At 38.7% G+C, this 19,602-nt stretch overlaps 1 protein-coding gene across 1 annotated transcript; it reads left to right on the top strand.

Moving 5' to 3' along the window:
* Positions 1 to 3,673: 3,673 nt before the first annotated feature.
* On the top strand, positions 3,674 to 4,426 carry GJB7 (gap junction protein beta 7). The gene has a single exon (XM_035297804.3). The coding sequence runs from the start codon at positions 3,674 to 3,676 to the stop codon at positions 4,424 to 4,426; it is 753 nt and encodes a 250-aa protein (XP_035153695.1).
* Positions 4,427 to 19,602: the final 15,176 nt, after the last annotated feature.

Below are 19,602 nucleotides of genomic sequence, written 5' to 3'. Positions count from 1 at the left end.
GGAGAGAACCTAAAATTACAATTATGAGATTATAAATAGTCTAGGCACTGTGGCTCACACCTGTAATCCCAGCACTTTGGGAGGCCAAGGCAGGCCGATCACTTGAGGCCAAGAGTTCAAGACCAGCCTGGTCAACATGGTGAAACCCCATCTCTACTGAAGACATGAAAATAAGCTGGGTGTGGTGGTGCTTGCCTGTAGTCCCAGTTACCTGGGAGGCTGAGGTGGGAGAATCGCTTGAATTTAGGAGGCAGAGGTTACAGTGAGTTGAGATCACGCCATTACACTCCAGCCTGGATGACAGAGCCAGACCCTGTCTCAAAAAACAAACAAAAAAAAAACAAAGTGAATTAACATTAGAGTATCACTTCCCCACCAGAAATGCCATTATCTTTCCATCAGCAAAAAAATTTGAAAATAGGGGCTGGGCGCAGTGGCTCACACCTGTAATTCCAGCACTTTGGGAGGCCAAGACAGGCAGATCACAATGTCAGGAGTTCAAGACCAGCCTGGCCAATATGGTGAAACTGTGTCTCTACTAAAAATACAAAAATTAGCCGGGCATGGTGGTGGGTGCCTATAATCCCAGCTACTCAGGAGGCTGAGGCAGGAGAATCGCTTGAACTCAGGAGGCAGAGTTTGCAGTGAGCCAAGATCACACCACTGTACTCCAGACTGAATGATAAAGTGAGACTCCATCTCAAAAAAAAAAAAAAAAATTGAAAATAGGATGGACATTTATCAAATCAAAGTCATAATCCTGACATTTGATGGTATCATCCTGATTCTATTCAAAGACCAGTCACTTTTTTTAATTGCCTTTCTTCAGCAACACAGTCTCTTACCTTCCTCCTACGTCTAAAACACCCAACGAGGTACTTTCAAATGTTTTGTAACATTACATAAATATCCTCTTGAGTAATATGGACAAATGCCCAATGATACATGTCATGGGGAAACATAATATCTTCTTTTTTCCTTTCTAATCTTTGGGGATTTGTTTTAATAATTCATAAAGACATTAACCTTTCCGGCAGGCTTAAGAATGCTTTTTATTTAATACAATTTTGTTTGTGTCCTGAAAACCAAGGACATTGAAGTATTTATTTCCTGGTGAATAGGGCATTGTGTATATGTAGCTTTGTTTTCCCTGAAAATACCTTTTAGCCTTCATTTGTCTTCTCAGGGCTATAGCGTGTGGGCTTGCTCCATATGGCCTCCTCTGTAGGAGAACATGTATTGTGCTCCTGACGTGTGCGCTGTTGGAACAACATCTCAGTTTTCTTAACTCCCTGGTTCCCCTCACACCATCATTTCCATGATTTTCTTTTGGCTGAGTCTATGCAAAAAACAACAATATTAATTATTGCAATAAGAAACAGGACCTGAAAAGGCAAGGTTTTCACCTGAGAAATTATAAAGTAAATTAGTGGCAGGCCTGGAACTCTAGCCTACATCTACTGGTTACGGCAGAAAGTTAAAGCAGTGGCTCTCAACTAGGGTGATTTTGTCTTCTCTGTACAGGGAACATTTGGAAATATACGGAGACATTTTTGGTTGTCACAAGTGGTAGGGGAGGAGTTTTGCTACTGGTTTCTAGTGCTAGAGGCCAGAGACACTGCTAAACTTTCTACAATGCACAGGACAGCTGCTGAAACAAAGAATTCATCAACCCAAAATGTGTATAGTGCCAATGTTGAGAAGCCTTGCTGTCAGATAATGGAAATTAGACTTGAGTCCTGCTCTGCCTCTTACTTTTTGACCTTGAGAAAGTAGCTTCATTTCTGAGTCTGCCTTTTCATTTGAAAGAACAAAACTACCATCACCATAAGATAAAAAGACAAAAAACAAAAACCACCTTTCAGAGTGGTTTTGAGAGATCAACGCAAAATCACAGAACAGAGTTCTGAGCATATCATGGGCCCAACAAACAATGAATCAGGCCCATCCGATGGAGTTCAATGATAAGATGGAAGCAGGCAGTACCAGAAAGAAAATGTCACTGAAATGAAAAATAAGGCTCTCCAGATTCTTATTAGCTTTTATTGGGAAAAGAGCAAGAGATGGGGAGAAGTTTAAGAGAATTAAATAGCATCAAGGATGTACTAGAAGGGGAGGGGAGGAGACGATGAGATTGGAAATAGTGAGAGAGTTTTAGGAGTGACAGAGATTTCAGCAATGACCTGGAGAAGGATTTGAGATATATTTAGGAAGAATCTGAAGAACTTTGTGGGCAATTAAAAAAGGGTCATGAGAGAGGAGTCTAGGAAAAATATGAGATTTCTGAGGAAAGCTTGGGTGTTGGTAATGCCATTCGATAAGAATGCAAAGGGCAAGGAAGAGAATAAATTCAGTTGTAGATGTATCCAGTTCAGAAATCTTGTGAGATATTTAGATGATGATCATGAGGCAGGAAGCTATGTAGGTTTAGGGAGAGTCAGGAAGCTGAAAGCAGAAGTCATCCATGGGGATGAGTGAGATTTTCTAGGGAGAGGATGAAGAGTAAGAAAAGAGCAAAGGACCAAAGGACGGAACTCTTAAGAGCTGTACAATAAAAATGAAGATGAAAGAATCAGGAGGAGTGAAACAAGAAGAGAGGGTAGAGTGGTATAGAACACAAGTGCAGGCAACAGTGTCAAATGTCACTGGAAAATTACATAAAATCCAAGTGTCCAGAAGATTTGGCAGCTGCATGATAGTGCTAACTTTCGCATAAACGTTAAGTATGATGATGAGCAGAAAAACTAGACTCAATGAGTTGAGGAGGAAATAACAGTTGAGGAAGTAGAAATGAGGGATAAAGGAAGAAAGACTGTCACCAAGATAAGCTATGGAGATTCTCCCTCTACCCCACCAAAACTGGACAACAGTTAAGCATATTTCTATGCTCAGAAGAAGGAGACAGGGGTATTGAAGACCACAGAATACAAAACAGGGAAACTGATAGATCAAGAATGGGATGTAGAGTTTGAATAATTATTGAGGCAAGAAGAGGGGGAGACTCTCTTCCAAACTGGGTAAAGAAAGTAAACTGGGTGTGAATATGTCAGTCTGGAGCGTGAGGGAGCAGAGTTTAAGTAAGTTTATATTGGACAGCTTCACTTTTCATTATCAAATTGGTGGCAAGCTGAGCTGCTGATATGGGATATGGGAACAAAGAGGAAGTAGGGGCAGGGAATAAACCTTAAGGCTTGGGAGGGGCTTTAACAAATTAGAGAAAATGAGTAGAGATTACAGCTTCAACAATCTGGCATGTGAAGGACATGTCAAGATACCAGGATCACCTTGATTTTCATATCTAATCCTCTCCATTTCAGTAACATGACCCAACCATCTTTAGAGAGAAGCAATTAACTAGAAAGATTTTGCCAACCACAGATTGTTTGAAAATGGGGTAGTGGGTGGAGGGTGGATAGATGACCAACCAAATCTCAAATTAAAGTGGACACGGGATTAATTATGTCCATGGACCAGTTGTATCATCTCCTTATATGTAAGAGAGCATATCCTTTGGGATTCTTAGAGAGCCCTAAACTATCAGAGTTGTTATAATGTAGAAGTTGTAATTTATCTTACATAATCCTTCAAATAGAAATGATCTGTAGAATAGAAATAAATGAATCCTGATGAAATGGTTTTATTTTGCAGTCTTGCCTTCTTTTGAGCCTAAGTCATGAGTTGGATGTTCCTCAGAGACCTCCTGAGTGGAGTAAATAAATACTCCACTGGGAATGGACAAATTTGGCTGGCTGTCGTGTTTGTCTTCTGTTTGCTGGTCTACATGGTGGCAGCAGAGCATGTGTGGAAAGATGAGCAGAAAGAGTTTGAGTGCAACAGTAGACAGCCTGGTTGTGAAAATGTGTGTTTTGACAACTTCTTCCCCATTTCCCAAGTCAGACTTTGGGCCTTACAACTGATCATGGTCTCCACACCTTCCCTTCTGGTGGTTTTACATGTAGCCTATCGTGAGGGTAGAGAGAAAAGGCACAGAAAGAAACTCTATGTCAGCCCAGGTACAATGCATAGGGGCCTATGGTACACTTATCTTATCAGCCTCATTGTTAAAACTGGTTTTGAAATTGGCTTCCTTGTTTTATTTTATAATGTGTATGATGGTTTTAGTGTTCCCTACCTTATGAAGTGTGATCTGAAGCCTTGTCCCAACACTGTGGACTGCTTCATCTCCAAACCCACAGAGAAGATGATCTTTGTCCTTTTGTTGGTCATCACCTCATGCTTGTGTATTGCCTTGAATTTCACTGAACTGAGCTTTTTGGTTTTCAAGTGCTTTATTAAATGCTGTCTCCAAAAACATTCAAAAAAATTCAAGTCCTCAGTGTGTGAATGCCATGGCCTCAGATATGTTCAATGTGGTGGGAGAGGGGCCCCTCCCTACTTCAGAATCATCATTCATGCTTGGCCATAAACACACTCCCACTACCTGGAGCAAAGCTACTTGGTGACACACAACAGGGTTAAACAAAGAAGACCTGCACCCCTACTCAGCAAGGCCTAAGCTGAGTTGGAAGACAAAGCATGCCAGCCTTAGTGTCATTTGGAAGGATTTTTTTATACATGGTCAAATGCTGTCAGTTGTGAGCACTAGACTGAGGTGTCATTGTTTTGTTGTAGGGTTCTCCAGTATGTAGATAACATGAGTTGTTGTAGAAAAGTTAGTTGCAAATTAGTATGGAGAAATCTAACAGGATTCTTTTAAGAGCTTAGATTTCTTAGGAACAAAAAAAAAAAAAGAAAAAAGGAAAAAAACCCTGTGTCAATTTTCTGTTTTTTTCTGTCTCATTACAATTTGTGCACAATGAACCAGAAAATATAAAAAGTGATACTTCAGACAAATGTGATGGCCTCCAAGCTGAAATGAAGGAATAGGCAATCTTTCCAAAGTGGCAGCCCAGGCCCCACTCCCTGTCCTACTCAATCTCTGTAAGAAGAAACTGTGGGATGGGGTAGCAGCCAGCTGGCAGCACACAGAGGCACATTCAACAGAAAGACCCTACTTGGGGAAAAGGCCACAGAGCCCAGGCCTCTTGTCAGTTCAGGGATCCTTGGATACAAGTGGACTAGGGCAAAGGAAAGAAAGCTGTCATTTCGGTCGTCTCCAAATTAGATACAAACATTACTGGGAGGTATCCCACGTAAGCCTGAACCAGTAGACATCCAAAAGGGGCACTCTAGAGTCAGAGGGGAAGACAGGTGCCCCAGAAGGCAACACACTGATAGGGACTGGAGGCCACAGAAAAAGAACATACCCATTCGATAATTACTCTTCTATTTAACCAAAAAACATTGAAATACTTTGTAAATATTCATACTGTTGAAACTTTCATAATCAGGAATTCACTATGTACTATATAGTATGTCACAGTTTGCCTAGAATTTACTAGTATATCTCCTCTAGGACAGATAGTAAAATGTGTACTATGTTACAGTGATGCAAAAATGTTTAAAAAGTTCATCACTTGTTTTGAAGACTAGAACTTTCTTTACTTTTCTATATTTGTCTAGAAATTCAGATACATTCCCTCTGGATTTAATACACTAACAGATGTACATTTCTCCAGAATAAAAATAAAGGTATTTTGCAATGCTCTTTGGCTGTCATTGGTATCTTTGCTAGACTGCAGTGGGTTTGATTATTCTGTGAAATAAAACATGTTCTGACAACTTAGAACAGGATTGGCAACACTACTTGGTAAAGATAGCTCAGAAATAATTATTCTCCCTTGGGAATTTAATGGAAAATCAGGGCATAAAAATGTAATTTTAACTGAAAACCAATTATGTTGTATCTTCCATGATGACTTGCCCTCTTTAGAATATAATCTCATTCTGTAATCCCAGCTACTCAGGAGGCTGAGGCAGGAGAATTGCCTGAACCCAGGAGGCAGAGGTTGCGGTGAGCCGAGATCGTGCCATTGCACTCCAGCCTGGGTAACAAGAGCGAAACTCCGTCTCAAAAAGAAAAAAAAAAAAAAAAAAAAGAATATAATCTAATTACAAGTCATGCACAGTGAAGATTATCTGGGTCATTACGTGGTCTACAGACTAACCACCAGCAATGGTCATTATCTCTATCTTAAGGACTGTGTTCTACGTAACAGAGAGAAAGGTGAAATTTGTGGTTTACCCCTTTCTTCAATTTATACCACAGTTCTCTGCTGGACTTGAGCTTACCACCATGCACTTATCATTTAACGTGAAAACATCTAGCCTGCATGAATGCAGGTAACCATGAATTTTGTGTATGTGTGACAATGATAGGTGGTTAAAGAGATTTAAGGTTTTTGAGACCCTGATCATGGCACAGAATCTAGAAAACAGGGTTTCAGAATGCAGAACTGGAATGGAAACAAGGGACTTTTTCAGTCTGAGGATGAGTTTGATGTCAAAGATGTTTTGGTGGAGTTCAGCCTTTTCACATCAGTTATGACAAGTTCTGCCTAAGTAAAAAAGTTCAACTACTTGGTCATATATTCTTTGCATTTCCACTTTGTATAGAAAAGAAACTGAAAGGTAATGTGAGCAAGGGCAATGGCATTGAAAATGTTTAAATAGGAAGGTGAGTGATTTTCATTCCTTGAGTCTTGTTAGTAGTACTTTAATTTACAAAGTGAGTTTTCTATGAGAACATTCTGATGGCTTTCTTGGGGTCAGTGAGGACCCAAAGTATTTGATTGAGAGAAATTGGCAGTTAATTTGTACCATATTGTTTTTCTTGTCGGTAAATTAATATTTATTGAGTACCTGGGAGCAAGACACTGTGCTATGTATCTCCCAAGATTTAATGCATAATTCCTGCTCAAGAAAATGTCCACTTTTATAAGGCTCACAGAGGGTGGAATATCTTACTCCTGGGCCCTGGTCTCACTGGCCCACCTCAACTGCTCCACCCCAAAATGTTCTGGTGCCCACAGAGCAGAGAGTAATCTAGGAAATGAGGAAAAGCAGTCACTTTTCTTTAGGGACATGCAAGTAGTAAAGGCAGACTGAGCAATCAACCATAGGTCTTCCCAGATCACTAAACAGAGGTCTCCCTAATTTCACGTAAGCCACTCCCAACTTGCAGTGATTATTCTGATTGCTCCACACTTGTCCCATATTCTTTCTAGTGAGAGACCTTGCTCCTGGCCACAGGAGTTCTCATTAGAGCCGGCAGGAAATGTTTTCAAGCACTTGTACAAAAGAATGTCCAGAGCTCTAGGTGGCTGTGTTTCCAGTCTTGCCAATGGAAGGAAACCAATCTAGAAAAAGACTATGAAGATGAGATAGGAGGGGAAAAGACAAAGAATTGAGGATGTTTGAACTCCTCGTTCCCATTGTCCCTGAGGCTGGCTCTACCCCTAACCTTTCTATGGTTTGTTACATCAAAGATAAATTCCTTTTTGCTTAAGCTGGTTCAAGTTGGATTTTTGTGTCTTGTAACTGAGAGTCCCAATAAACCCACCTTCTTCATAAATTTCTTTCCTGAGACCAGCCTGGCTAACATGGTGAAACCCCACAAAAAAAAAAAAATTCTTTCCTATATACAATAAAATTTTAATCATTTAAAAGGTTATAGTGCCCTCTTATTCTAGCTCATATCCCATCACATACATGTAACACTTTTCTTAAATATGGAGGCCAATTTATTCTTAGTTTTAATTTTGTTTGTATATTTAGTATTGCATAAAACATAAAAGTGAGGCGCACTTGACAGCTCTTTAAAAAGCTGATTAGAGACAGTGCAGTGGCTCATGCTTGTGTTTCTAGCACTTTGGGAGGCCAAGGCAGGAGGATCCTTGAGCTCAGGAATTCAAACTTGAAGTGGGCTATGATCACACCACTGCATCCAGTCTGGGTGACAGAGATGAAGTCTTTTTTTTTTTTTTTTTGAGACAGAGTCTCGCTCTGTCCCCGAGTTGAGTGCAGTGGCACGCGATCTTGGCTCACTGCAACCTCTGCCTCCCAGGTTCAAGCAATTCTCCTGCCTCAGCCTCCCGAGTAGCTGGGATTATAGGCGCATACCACCACACCTGGCTAATTTTTGTATTTTTAGTAGAGATGAGGTTTTGCCATGTTGGCTATGCTGGTCTCAACTCCTGACCTCAGGTGATTTACTTGCCTCAGCTTCCCAAAGTGCTGGGATTACAGGCCTGAGCCATCATGCCTGGCCAAGAATCTGAGATAAAAAACAAAACAAAAAAATTGATGAGAAAGGAAGAAGCAGTGGTGGAGCACAGAGAGATAAAAGAAGTCAGAATTCAGTTGAAGTTTTATGACAAAAGTCCAAGAAAGATGCTTTAGGAAGATCTGCCAGAAGCACTTTATCTAATATCAAATTGGGCCTTTTTTTTTCACAAAGCAAATCTTCCTTTGGCTATAAAAGATATTGGGGATTGTGAGGAGCTCTGAGTATTTTCTGCAGACCCATCTTGTTTCCACAAACAACTTTCTGAGATGCTTAGCTTTTAAAAATACTATAATTTACCCAAATATTGTTTGAGAGCAAAGTAAAATTAGTTCTGGATGTTACTGACATAGGTCAATATTCCCATCTATTTAAAGGTGAAATACCAAATTCTTCCCCAGCTACAAAGAATTTTTAATTTTTTTCTATTAAAAAGGAAAAATGTTCAGAGAAAAGTAATATGTAATTTCTGTTAATACTTTTTTTAATCTTAAAAAACTTCAGACATTAATGCCTCCTGTCAGAGTAGAGAATGGCTGTTGTGTAGAATTGGGGATGAATCAATCATAGGACATTGAAAAAGAGGCCTCGATTCCTCTTTTTTAAGAAAAGGTCACTATTAAACTCTGTGCTGTGGATTGGGGCCAGGGCAGACAAATATTAAGCAATTCAACTGCCACATCCTTGCCATAAAAATGTTAATTAAATAGATGGTCAGTAATCCCGTGACTAAAAGAGTTATTAATCACTAGGTTAGCCAAGAGTTTTCATTTATATTTATCTCAAAGAAAAGTGCAGTTGAGATTTGACTTTCTGTTGAAGATAAGCAAACCCAATATACCTATCCTTTTAGAGAAGATTGCTCCTAATTACATTGATACTAAAAATTAATGCTGTGACTATGGTAAAGGACTTTGTCTTATTCATCTCTTTATATCCCTGTATCCCCACAGCTTAGGTCCCTGTACTTAGGAGCTCAAAGTTTATTGGAAAAAAACGTGTTCCTCTTGCCCCTCCACTTAATCCTGATTTTGTTGGGAATGTCAGTGTGCCCAGCTAAAAAGGTGTATTTTGAAGTTTCCTCTGTGTGTGGAAGTAGCTGTCTATCTTCTTGTGAAGGCATCAAGATGCTTTGGGAAAAGTTACTTTAAAAGTGTGCTGACCTAGTTTGCATGCATTTTTTTTCAGCCCCACCCCTTCCTGCCTGAAATATCATAGTTTAATATTGCCAGGAATAACTTTCTGCCATGAGGTGACTTTGAGGATGTAAGAGACCTTCTGAAGAAGATAGGCAGACTTCCAGGACACAGATGCCATTATGAAATTGCCTTATCAGCCTTGAACTGCCTGCTTGTTGTTATGTAGGAGACAACTTACCTTCTACCTGATGTAAGTCACTGACTTGTAAATTTCTTTTATTTACTGCTCCAAACAGTTTCAGAGTCATTCACATTAGTGACTAAGATGAAGACACAGAAGGCATGCCTATAGCAACTGAGGACAAAAGAAATGAGTAGTATGTTGAAGGGCGGAATTGAAACATTTAAAAAATCTCAGAACAGAATTTTGTTCAGAATAAGTCAGGTGAAATAGAACAAGTAATCATTCTGCACCAAGATTTAAGAGTTTGAGACCAAGATGATATTAGTCCATGACATAAATTTCTTGGAATTTTAGCTGTCCACCACCTTAACATGAGTAAAGTGTAGCAAGAGACTATTTTTTTTTAAAGTTCATTTACACCTGTATTAGCAAAGGTTTGTGTCCACACTATAATGAGTTATTTTCCCGGTGCTTCAAAGACAAATAGCTTATTTTGTGTTTCAAAGTTGCAGAACCAGGAACAATGGCTGAAAATAAGAGATAAAGATTCTTTTGACCGAATACTGGAAAGTTTTATTAATTTGAACTGCCTCAATGAAATGGTTGCCCAGTAAAGTGGTGAGATTCCCTAACACTGAAAAAGATGTTCAATAATGTTCCTGGATTATATAGAAGCTATAGCTAGATGACCTCCAAAAATTTTTCAAACTCTTCAAGATCCTATGCTTCTAGTACCTAAATATTGGGCAATGGCAAAATAAGACTTTGTATTGGCTGTATCACTATATAAATCTGAGTCCACAGAAAGATCTCTGATGAACAGAATCATCTTTAAAAATGAATTTCAGGCCGGGCGCAGTGGCTTACGCCTGTAATCCCAGCACTTTGGGTGGCTGAGGCGGGTGGATCACTTAAGGTCAGGAGTTTGAGACCAGCCTGGCCAACAGTGAAACCCTGTCTCTATTTAAAAAAAAAAAAAAAAAAAAAAAAAAAACCACAGCAAATTTTATGTATAATGACAGGACAGCTCATTACAATAGACAATGTAGGTAGTTCCAAAAACTGGTTCTAACAGGATTTATCTTCTTTAAAATTATAGCATTATAGTTAGTACCTATGAGGTACTTAATATTTTGTGTGATTTCATTCTTCTTTTCTCCACCTTGAGAAATTATAATTTTAAGGTTTGGATCAAATATTTCTGTCAGAGAGCAAAATGTGATGTAAGATGGAGATAAGTGATAATACATATCTCACAGGGCCACTGTACAGATTACATGAGAGGATTCTTGCAAAGTACAGCATATAGAGATAATTTTAAAATGTTAGGTATTGTAATTAACAAAACATGACTTTATCATATCACTTATCTCTATTTCTACACTATTTGTTTATACATTTGTATCCCACTCTAAATGGTGAGCACTTTGAATGCAGGCAAGAACTATGTCCTTCGTCATTTTACTTTCAGGCATTAACCCACAGTAATTGCTCAAAAACAATCAACATATTTCTGAATTTTTCAGCATCACTGTGTTGTATAAAGTAAAAAAAAAAAAAAAAAAATCCTTCTGGCATTGGAAGAAATCTTAAAAATACTTAACAAATCAAACTACAACCTAGAATGATACAGTGACTTGCCCAGTTACCTGAAGTGACTGAGCAATAATTCAGTTTTTTAAAAACTCCAGGTTCAGTCTTCCAGAAATTACCTGCAAAAAATTTTCAAAGATTTTTGGAATATTGGCATATCCACATAATGACCAGCTGTGTTACTTTTAAAAACATTATTAGATAACTAAATATGTACAATCAAAGCAGGATGACTTCAGCATTTCCATTATGAAGGCTGGCCTATTCATCCTAAAATGGACCAGTAGCTAATATGTCATAGTCATCTCCCAATTTAAAAAAATGGTACTTTAATAACTGCTTAACTTATAAGTACTCAAAAATATAAATGACTATCACATATTAGCCTATGTCCCTTGTAAAGTATAAATAAAAAATATTGGGAAGGTAATTTCTGGTTCAGTTTTCAGATCTTACCAGTATACTTCAGTGTTAGCTTGCCATCTCGTGGCTTCTAAATCCTGTGCAATACAGTAACTGACCAATGGGTATGGTAAGTTAGCCTATGAAACTGATGAGCTTTATAGGTTCATCACACACCTCCACTTTCAAACTTATTTCATATGCAGTCATATAAGTTACTGCACTTCCAATTTCACTGCAGGCCAACTCCAGCTACAAGTGAAGCAAATCACCTAATGAAAAAATATCCTGAGACAAGTGCTGAAAGGATAGCTGAGTATTTATTGAATAGATTACGCATACACATTTGCTGAAAAGGAGTGTATGTAACTTTTTTGACGAAGCCAATATGAACATGGCCTCTCATAAAGATGGGAAAACAAGGTAATAACAGGATTTGAATGTAATTTTGCCAAATGGTGACATGGTCTTTCTCATACCCTGACAAGATTATAAAATCTACCACAATGTTTGCTTTCTTTGTTGAAGGTGTGGGTATATATAGTAGTGTCAGTACACACACACACACACACACACACACACACACACACACACGCTATTGACTACTATGTATATTTTCCTTCAAGCACTAGAATTGTTAACCTGACTCAAAAAGAACACATTGGTCCCTTGGAATAGTCAGGTGGTGATAACACAAATGAAACTGAGTTACCTCCAGTGCCAGCTAATTCCTTTCTTACAGTTATAAGAAATGAATTGTCATAAAAAGAGCTCAGAACAGTTGGTGACACATGATTTTTTGTTAAATATTACCTACTTTTCTATCTAGAGCCAGCCCATAGCCTTGGGTTTCCCGAGATTCTATTCCGGGATCTTTGAGCTCAGCACTTTGTAACTGAGGGTCCAATTCTGTGTATGAAAGACTTGACAATTCTAAGAGATCATGTCTGCCCTTTGCTTCAACGTTGTAGTTCTGAGGGAAGCTGCCTACTAGAGGTTATAGCTTGGTCAGTAAAAAGAAAAAGAGAAGAAAACAATGTAGCTAGGCCACAGGAATGCTGGGTTCCAGACTGTATCTTAAAATCAAAATTCAGTTTTTCTCTCATTGTCAGGGATATCAGCTCAGAGAGAGGCAGGCCCAACAACACACACCTAAAGCTCAAGGATTACACAGAACTAGCTTCCATTTTATGCTGCTAAGGGCACATCATTACCAGACAGAGCATTCTAGGTTTCTGGTCTTTTTACCTCTGGCAAAGCAGATGTTGCCTTTCATACTAGTCTCATCTACCTTGGCTGGGAGCTGCTGCAGGATCAAGATTTTGTTGAAAGAAATTACAATTACTTCAGTTTTTTGTTTTATACTGGTAGATTTTTAAAATTAAAGACATCAATGTATGACATGACGGAACTTCTAATTTTGCCTTATTTACTGAAACGAGAAGTGTATTGCACTACTTCCTGTATTTACAATAAAAACCCAAAAACTTTCCCTATATATTTCTGACAATCTCAAGCTTCATTCTTCTGCTCTGAAATAAATGGCAATATAGTCCTCAACCAGGACAAAGGAGAAAACATTCTGACCTAGGGGCCAGAGACCCGTTTTATAGGTTTGCTGTTAAAAGTGTTTAAATTTTCCCATGTCACTGTCTTTATAAAAATTGGGTTGCTAGTTTTCATCTTCTTCTTATGGGGCAGGGGTGGTTGTGAGGATCAACCTCATTAAACTGCATAAATAAAAAACCAACTGCTGTTCTTGATTAGAAATTCTCCTTTGAAGGGAATCCTTCCCAAATCATTTCATGGACCAATATCATCCTGATACCAAAATCCAGCAGAGACTCAACAAGAAAAGAAAACTTCAGGCCAATATCCATGATGAACATAGATGCAAAAATCTTCAATAAAATACTGGCAAATTGACTGCAACAGCACATCATAAAGCTTATCCACCATGATCAAGTAAGCTTCATCCCGGGGATGCAAAGCTGGTTCAATATATGCAAGTCTATAAATGTTATTCACCACATAAACAGAACCAAAGACAAAAACTACATGATTATCTCAATAGATGCAGAAAAGGCCTTTGACAAAATTCAACTGCCCTTTATGCTAAAAACTCTCAATAAACTAGATATTGATGGAACTTATCTCAAAATAATAAAAGCTATTTACAACAAACCCAAAGCCAATATCATATTGAATGGGCAAAATCTGGAAGCATTCCCTTTGAAATCTGGCACTAGACAAGGATGCACTCTCTCACCACTCCTATTCAACATAGTATTGGAAGTTCTAGCTAGAGCAATCAGGCAAGAAAAAGAAATAAAGGGCATTCAATTAGGAAAGGAGGAAGTCAAATTGTCTCTATTTGCAGATGCCATGATTGTATACTTAGAAGACCCCATTGTCTCAGCCCAAAATCTCCTGAAACTGATAAGCAACTTCAGCAAAGTCTCAGGATACAAAATCAATGTGCAAAAATCACAAGCATTCCTATACACCAATAACAGACTTAAAGAGAGCCAAATCAAGAATGAACTACCATTCACAATTGCTACAAAGAGAATAAAATACCTAGGAATACAACTAACAAAGAATGTAAAGGACTTCTTCAAGGAGAACTACAAAGCACTACTCAACAAAATAAGAGAGGACACAAACAGATGGAAAAACATTCCATGCTCATGGTTAGAATCAATAACGTGAAAATGACCATACTACCCAAAGTAATTTATAGATTCAACCCTATCCACATCAAGCTACCAATGACCTTCTTCCCAGATCTGAAAAAAACCACCTTAAACTTCATATGGAACCAAAAGAGAGCCCACATGACCAAGTCAATTCTAAGCAAAAAGAACAAAGCAGGAGGCATCATGCTACCTGACTTCAAACTATACTACAAGGCTACAGTAATCAAAACAGCATGGTACTGGTACCAAAACAGAGATATAGACCAGTGGAACAGAACAGAGGCTGTGGAGGCAACACCACACATCTACAACCATCTGATCTTAGACAAACCTGACAAAAACAAGCCATGGGGAAAGGATTCCCTGTTTAATAAATGGTGTTGGGAAAACATGCCAGCCATGTGCAGAAAGCAGAAACTGGACCTCTTTCTGACACCTTACACTAAAATTAACTCCAGATGGATTAAAGAGTTAAGCATAAGACCTAACACCATTAAAACCCTAGAAGAAAATCTAGGCAAAACCCTCAGGGCATAGGCATAGGCAAGTACTTCATGACTAAAACACCAAAAGCATTGGCAACAAAAGCCAAAATAGACAAATGGAATTAATTAAACTCCACAGCTTCTGCACAGCAAAAGAAACAATCATTAGAGTGAACTGGCAACCAACAGAACAGGAAAAAACCTTCGCAATCTACCCATCTGACAAAGGGCCAATATCCAGAATCTACACAGAACTAAAACAGATTTACAAGAAAAAAACAAACAAACCCATTCAAAAGTGGGCGAAGAATATGAACAGACACTTTTCAAAAGAAGACATATACGAGGCCAACAAATATATGAAAAAATGCTCATCATCACTGGTCATTAGAGAAATGCAAACCAAAACCACATTGAGATACCATCTCATGCCAGTTAGAATGGTGATCATTAAATCTGGAGACAACAGATGCTGGAGAGGATGTGGAGAAATAGGAACACTTTTACACTGTTGGTGGGAGGGTAAATTAGTTCAACCATTGTGGAAGGCAGTGTGGCGGTTCCTCAAGGACCTAGAAATAGAAATTCCATTTGACCCAGCAATCCCATTACTGGGTATATATCCAAAGGAATATAAATCATTCTATTATAAGGACACATGCATGCGAATGTTCATTGCAGCACTGTTTACAAAAGCAAAGACTTGGAACCAACCCAAACGCCCATCGATGACAGACTGGACAGGGAAAATGTGGCACATATACACCATGGAATACTATGCAGACATAAAAAACGGTAAGTTTGTGTCCTTTGTAGGGACATGGATGAATCTGGAGAACATCATTCTCAGCAAACTGACACAGGAACAGAAAATGAAATACCGCATGTTCTCACTCATAGGCGGGTGATGAACAATGAGAAGACATGGACACAGGGAGGGGAGCACTACAGACTGGACTCTATTAGGGGGAATAAGGGAGGAACAGTGGGGGTGGGGAGTTGGGGAGGGATAACATGGGGAGAAATGCCAGATATAGGTGATGGGGAGGAAGAGAACAAACGACATTACCATGTATGTACCTATGCAACAATACTGCATGTTCTTTACATGTACCCCAAAACCCAAAATGCAATAAAAAAAAATATATAAAGAAATCCTCCTTTGAGAGTGTATACACTTGAGAGAAAATTTTGTAATGCTGCAGCTGAGGTTGTAGAATCTTCAAATAAATAAATCTAATGAGCTTATCAGTTTTAATAGGGTTGGAGGTAGCAAACAAGGATTGCCAAGAATGACTCATTTAAGCATTTGGATTATGTAAAAATGTATCGAAAAAACATAAACAAGATTGATTATCTGCATACCCTTCTCCCATTGAAATCTTAAGTGTCAAGGTGTTGGTTAACATCTTAAAGCCTTCAGATAAAAGGAACAAATCTGACTTGGCAAAGAGGCGGCATTCCACTTGTGAGGATGACTCAAAAACATCTGTTTCCAGTGAAGAATCACACACCCAGTGTGATCTGTTCCTGAATAGTCTGAAACACACTTGTGTCTTCAAAAGCCCAGTGACTTGCTGAACACTGCTACAAGAAGACCAAGGAACATGCAAGCATTACCAGCCTCATGTCCACTTCTTTTCTCCAACCTACCCAGAGGAACATGGGGATCCAGGAGACCTATGAGTGGTAGCACTAAAAACAGTATAAGTGAAGCTTGTACAGTGAAAATTCTTTTGCCATGTTCATAGCTATGCTGGGGGACAAAAAGAACCTGGTAGCACACAAAACCTCTGGCTACAAGTTTCAAATATAACCCTCCCAATACCTATTGACAAAAGAATTCTACTCTAGTCAGAATCTATTAAACTACACAATTGCTCCTCATTTCCATTTTTCTCTTGACTTCTTTTTTAAGAGGACATACTGCAGTGCAGATCTGTAGTAGACAGCCCCTTTGTTCTATGCTCCCTATCTTCATCAACTCAGCCACCTCCTTCATGGCTCCAGAAGTTTATTCTTTTTTTCCCTTTGGAATTAATGTTAACTAAGCCATAAGTAAAGCAAAGATACACATATATGTATATACATATACACACACATACACACTCATATATTAGTAAATACATTGTTTTAAAGGATGGTTTTGAAATTTTTAAATAAATATAAATCTAATCTCTCTATATATACGTATGTATATGTCTTAATAAAAGAAAATCACTTCTAAATAAACTCCTAACAGTTTCCTAATCACCTGGAGAGAATTCTTTTCTGATACCAGGATAATTTTTATGGAACCTTCCAGCTTAAAACACTGAACAACCGATTATCTTATTTGGCTAAGTTCTGGACTGTTTTCCCTGTTTAACTCTCAACTCTGCCATATACTATCTGTGTAACCCTTAGGTGAGACACGTAACCTTTCTTCATATTACTCAATTTCCTCATCTTACAATAAGGATGACAGCACTTAACTCTTAAGAGTTGGTGTAAAAATAAGCAGAAATACAAGAAAAGTTCTTAGTGCAGTGCCTAAAAATAGTAGCAGTCAATAAATGTTAATTGTTACTATCACTAGCAGGTCTAATGCACAAGGCCTAGGCAGACCAGACAGATTCCTTGGACTTGAAGAATTGTAAAGTTTATCTTTTCTCCTGGCCACTAAAACCCAAAACTTTTTATTTCCTGTCCCCTCCCACTCCTACTATTGCAATTCTTCTTTTCTGACTTCCTCCAAATATGCCTGCCAATCTTGTTCCTTATGTTTCCTAGTGTTCCCTCTGTTCCCTCTAGAACTCTTATTCTTTACTGCTTCACAGACTAATATACTGCAATTTCATCTTAACTGAACCTGGATCTCCCAAGGTGATACTCTCAAGAAGCTGCTTTCCCAAACTCCTTACCTGTACTACACAGCCTGTAGATATGCTCCTTATAAATTTTTTTTTTTTTGAGACAGTCTTATCCTGCCACCTAGACTGGGAGTGCAGTAGGGTGATCATAATCCAGTGCAGCCTTGAGCCCCTGGGCTCAAGTGATTCTCCCAACTCAGCCTCCCAAGTGATTGGAATTATAGGGTGACCCATCAGGCCTGGCCCTGCTGGGGGAAATTTAGGACTTCAGCATTTCTCACACTGATTTCTACCTCGGGCATCTTTTGCATACAGTCCATCCAATAAAATGGACCCAAAGTTAATCTACATTTAAATTTAGTAATCTATTTGTATGGCCATTTCCTGACACTGTGAGTTGCATTGCTCCTAAAATCATAAACTTCAATGTCTGAGTCTTTCATACTAATTTTTAGCCTTAATCCCACTATACCCTTTTTGTCACCATTAAGACCTCCAGTCCCTTGAACACTTGCTTTTCATCTGTCCTCTTGGCTGTTTCCTCTACTATCCAGACTCAATTCATTGACATTTTACTTCTACCAGGACTATGCAACCACCTCCCTCTTCCATTCAAATGAGGAACGCTATCAGGTATACCATGTAATCACGCAGAGGGTGCTACTAAAATCTTTTGCTATCCTAAATCAGCTGGGCCTTGAATGTGATTAACAGCATATATTAGCTGATCAGCAATCCTTTCATATCCGCTACTCAGCTCTTCCTATCTTTTGTCTAAAATTTTCACCATTCAAATCTTCATTTTCTACTTTCCTAAGGTTTGTTGTTGAGTGGTAATGTTGTTTCTTTCCTTCCTGACAAGGATCTGAACTTTTCTACTTAACAGACTTAGTCTAAGAGGTGTCCTTTCTACTTAGTAATGCTAATACTCCCAACCTGTGTTCTTGGGACCAGTTTCCATCTACGACTTGCCTACCTACCTAAGTAACAAATCCCTGCTTTCACTTCCTCAGTTCATTCAATTAAACTAGAAAATAAACAGTATTTGGCATTCTTTAAAACTTCTCTAAAGATGAATGACTACCAAAAGTTAATTCTAGTAGAGTCTTTATCATTTAATCGATCATTCCATGGCATTTGGCATGATCGTTGAGGCTACATCATTCTTCCTCTTCTGGCTGCCATAATGCTCTGTACACTCACTCCCTTTCCTAGTTCTCACCTGACTCTTCCTTCCCAAGTCATCTTCGCTGGTCTCTTCTTCTGCCTACTAAATGTTGGTGTTCATCAAGATTCTCACTTTGGCTATCTTTTCCCATGTGCCTTCTGGGCGTCATCCTCTTTTTCCTCAAACTAAGGTTAAAAATTGCTAACTCCCAGACTTGCAGAGTAGATCTAAAGACTGATTTTGCTTCTTCCTTCAGTTCCAATAAAATGTAATCAATGCTAGCTATACTCCAGATTCTGATCTAAATGTTTTGGAGGTAAGACAGGCCACTTGCCCCCAAGAAATTTAAAGTCCACAACTGTAGTTTCAGAGTCTTCCATAAAGTATTGGTCACTAATTAGACTTTAGGCCTGGGATGCAAGGTTGGTTCAACATATAAAAACCAACAAATGTGATTCATAACACAAACAGAAGTAAAGACAAAAACCACGATTACCTCAACAAATGCAGAAAAGTCTCAATAAAATTCAACACTGCTTTCATGTTAAAAACTCTCAATAAACTAGGCATTGAAGGAGAATACCTCAAAATAATAAAAGCCATCTATGATAAACCCACAGCCAACATCATACTCAATGGTCAAAGGCTGGAAGCCCTTGAAAACTGGCACAAGACAATGATCTCCTCTCTCACCACTCCTGTTCAACATAGTATCAGAAGTCCTGGCCACAGCAATCAGGCAAGAGAAAGAAATAAAGAGCATCTAAATAGGAAGAGAGGAAGTCAAACTATTCCTGTTTGCAGACACGATCCTATTTCTAGAAAACCCCATAGTTCGAGCCCAAAAGCTCCTTAAGCTGATAAACAACTTCAGCAAAGTCTCAGGAAATCAATG

This window comes from Callithrix jacchus, chromosome 4 (assembly GCF_049354715.1).
Source record: "Callithrix jacchus isolate 240 chromosome 4, calJac240_pri, whole genome shotgun sequence".
NCBI classification, from domain to species: domain Eukaryota; kingdom Metazoa; phylum Chordata; class Mammalia; order Primates; family Cebidae; genus Callithrix; species Callithrix jacchus.
Note: the sequence above shows the minus strand (reverse complement) of the source record. Positions and strands in the feature narration are given on the sequence as shown.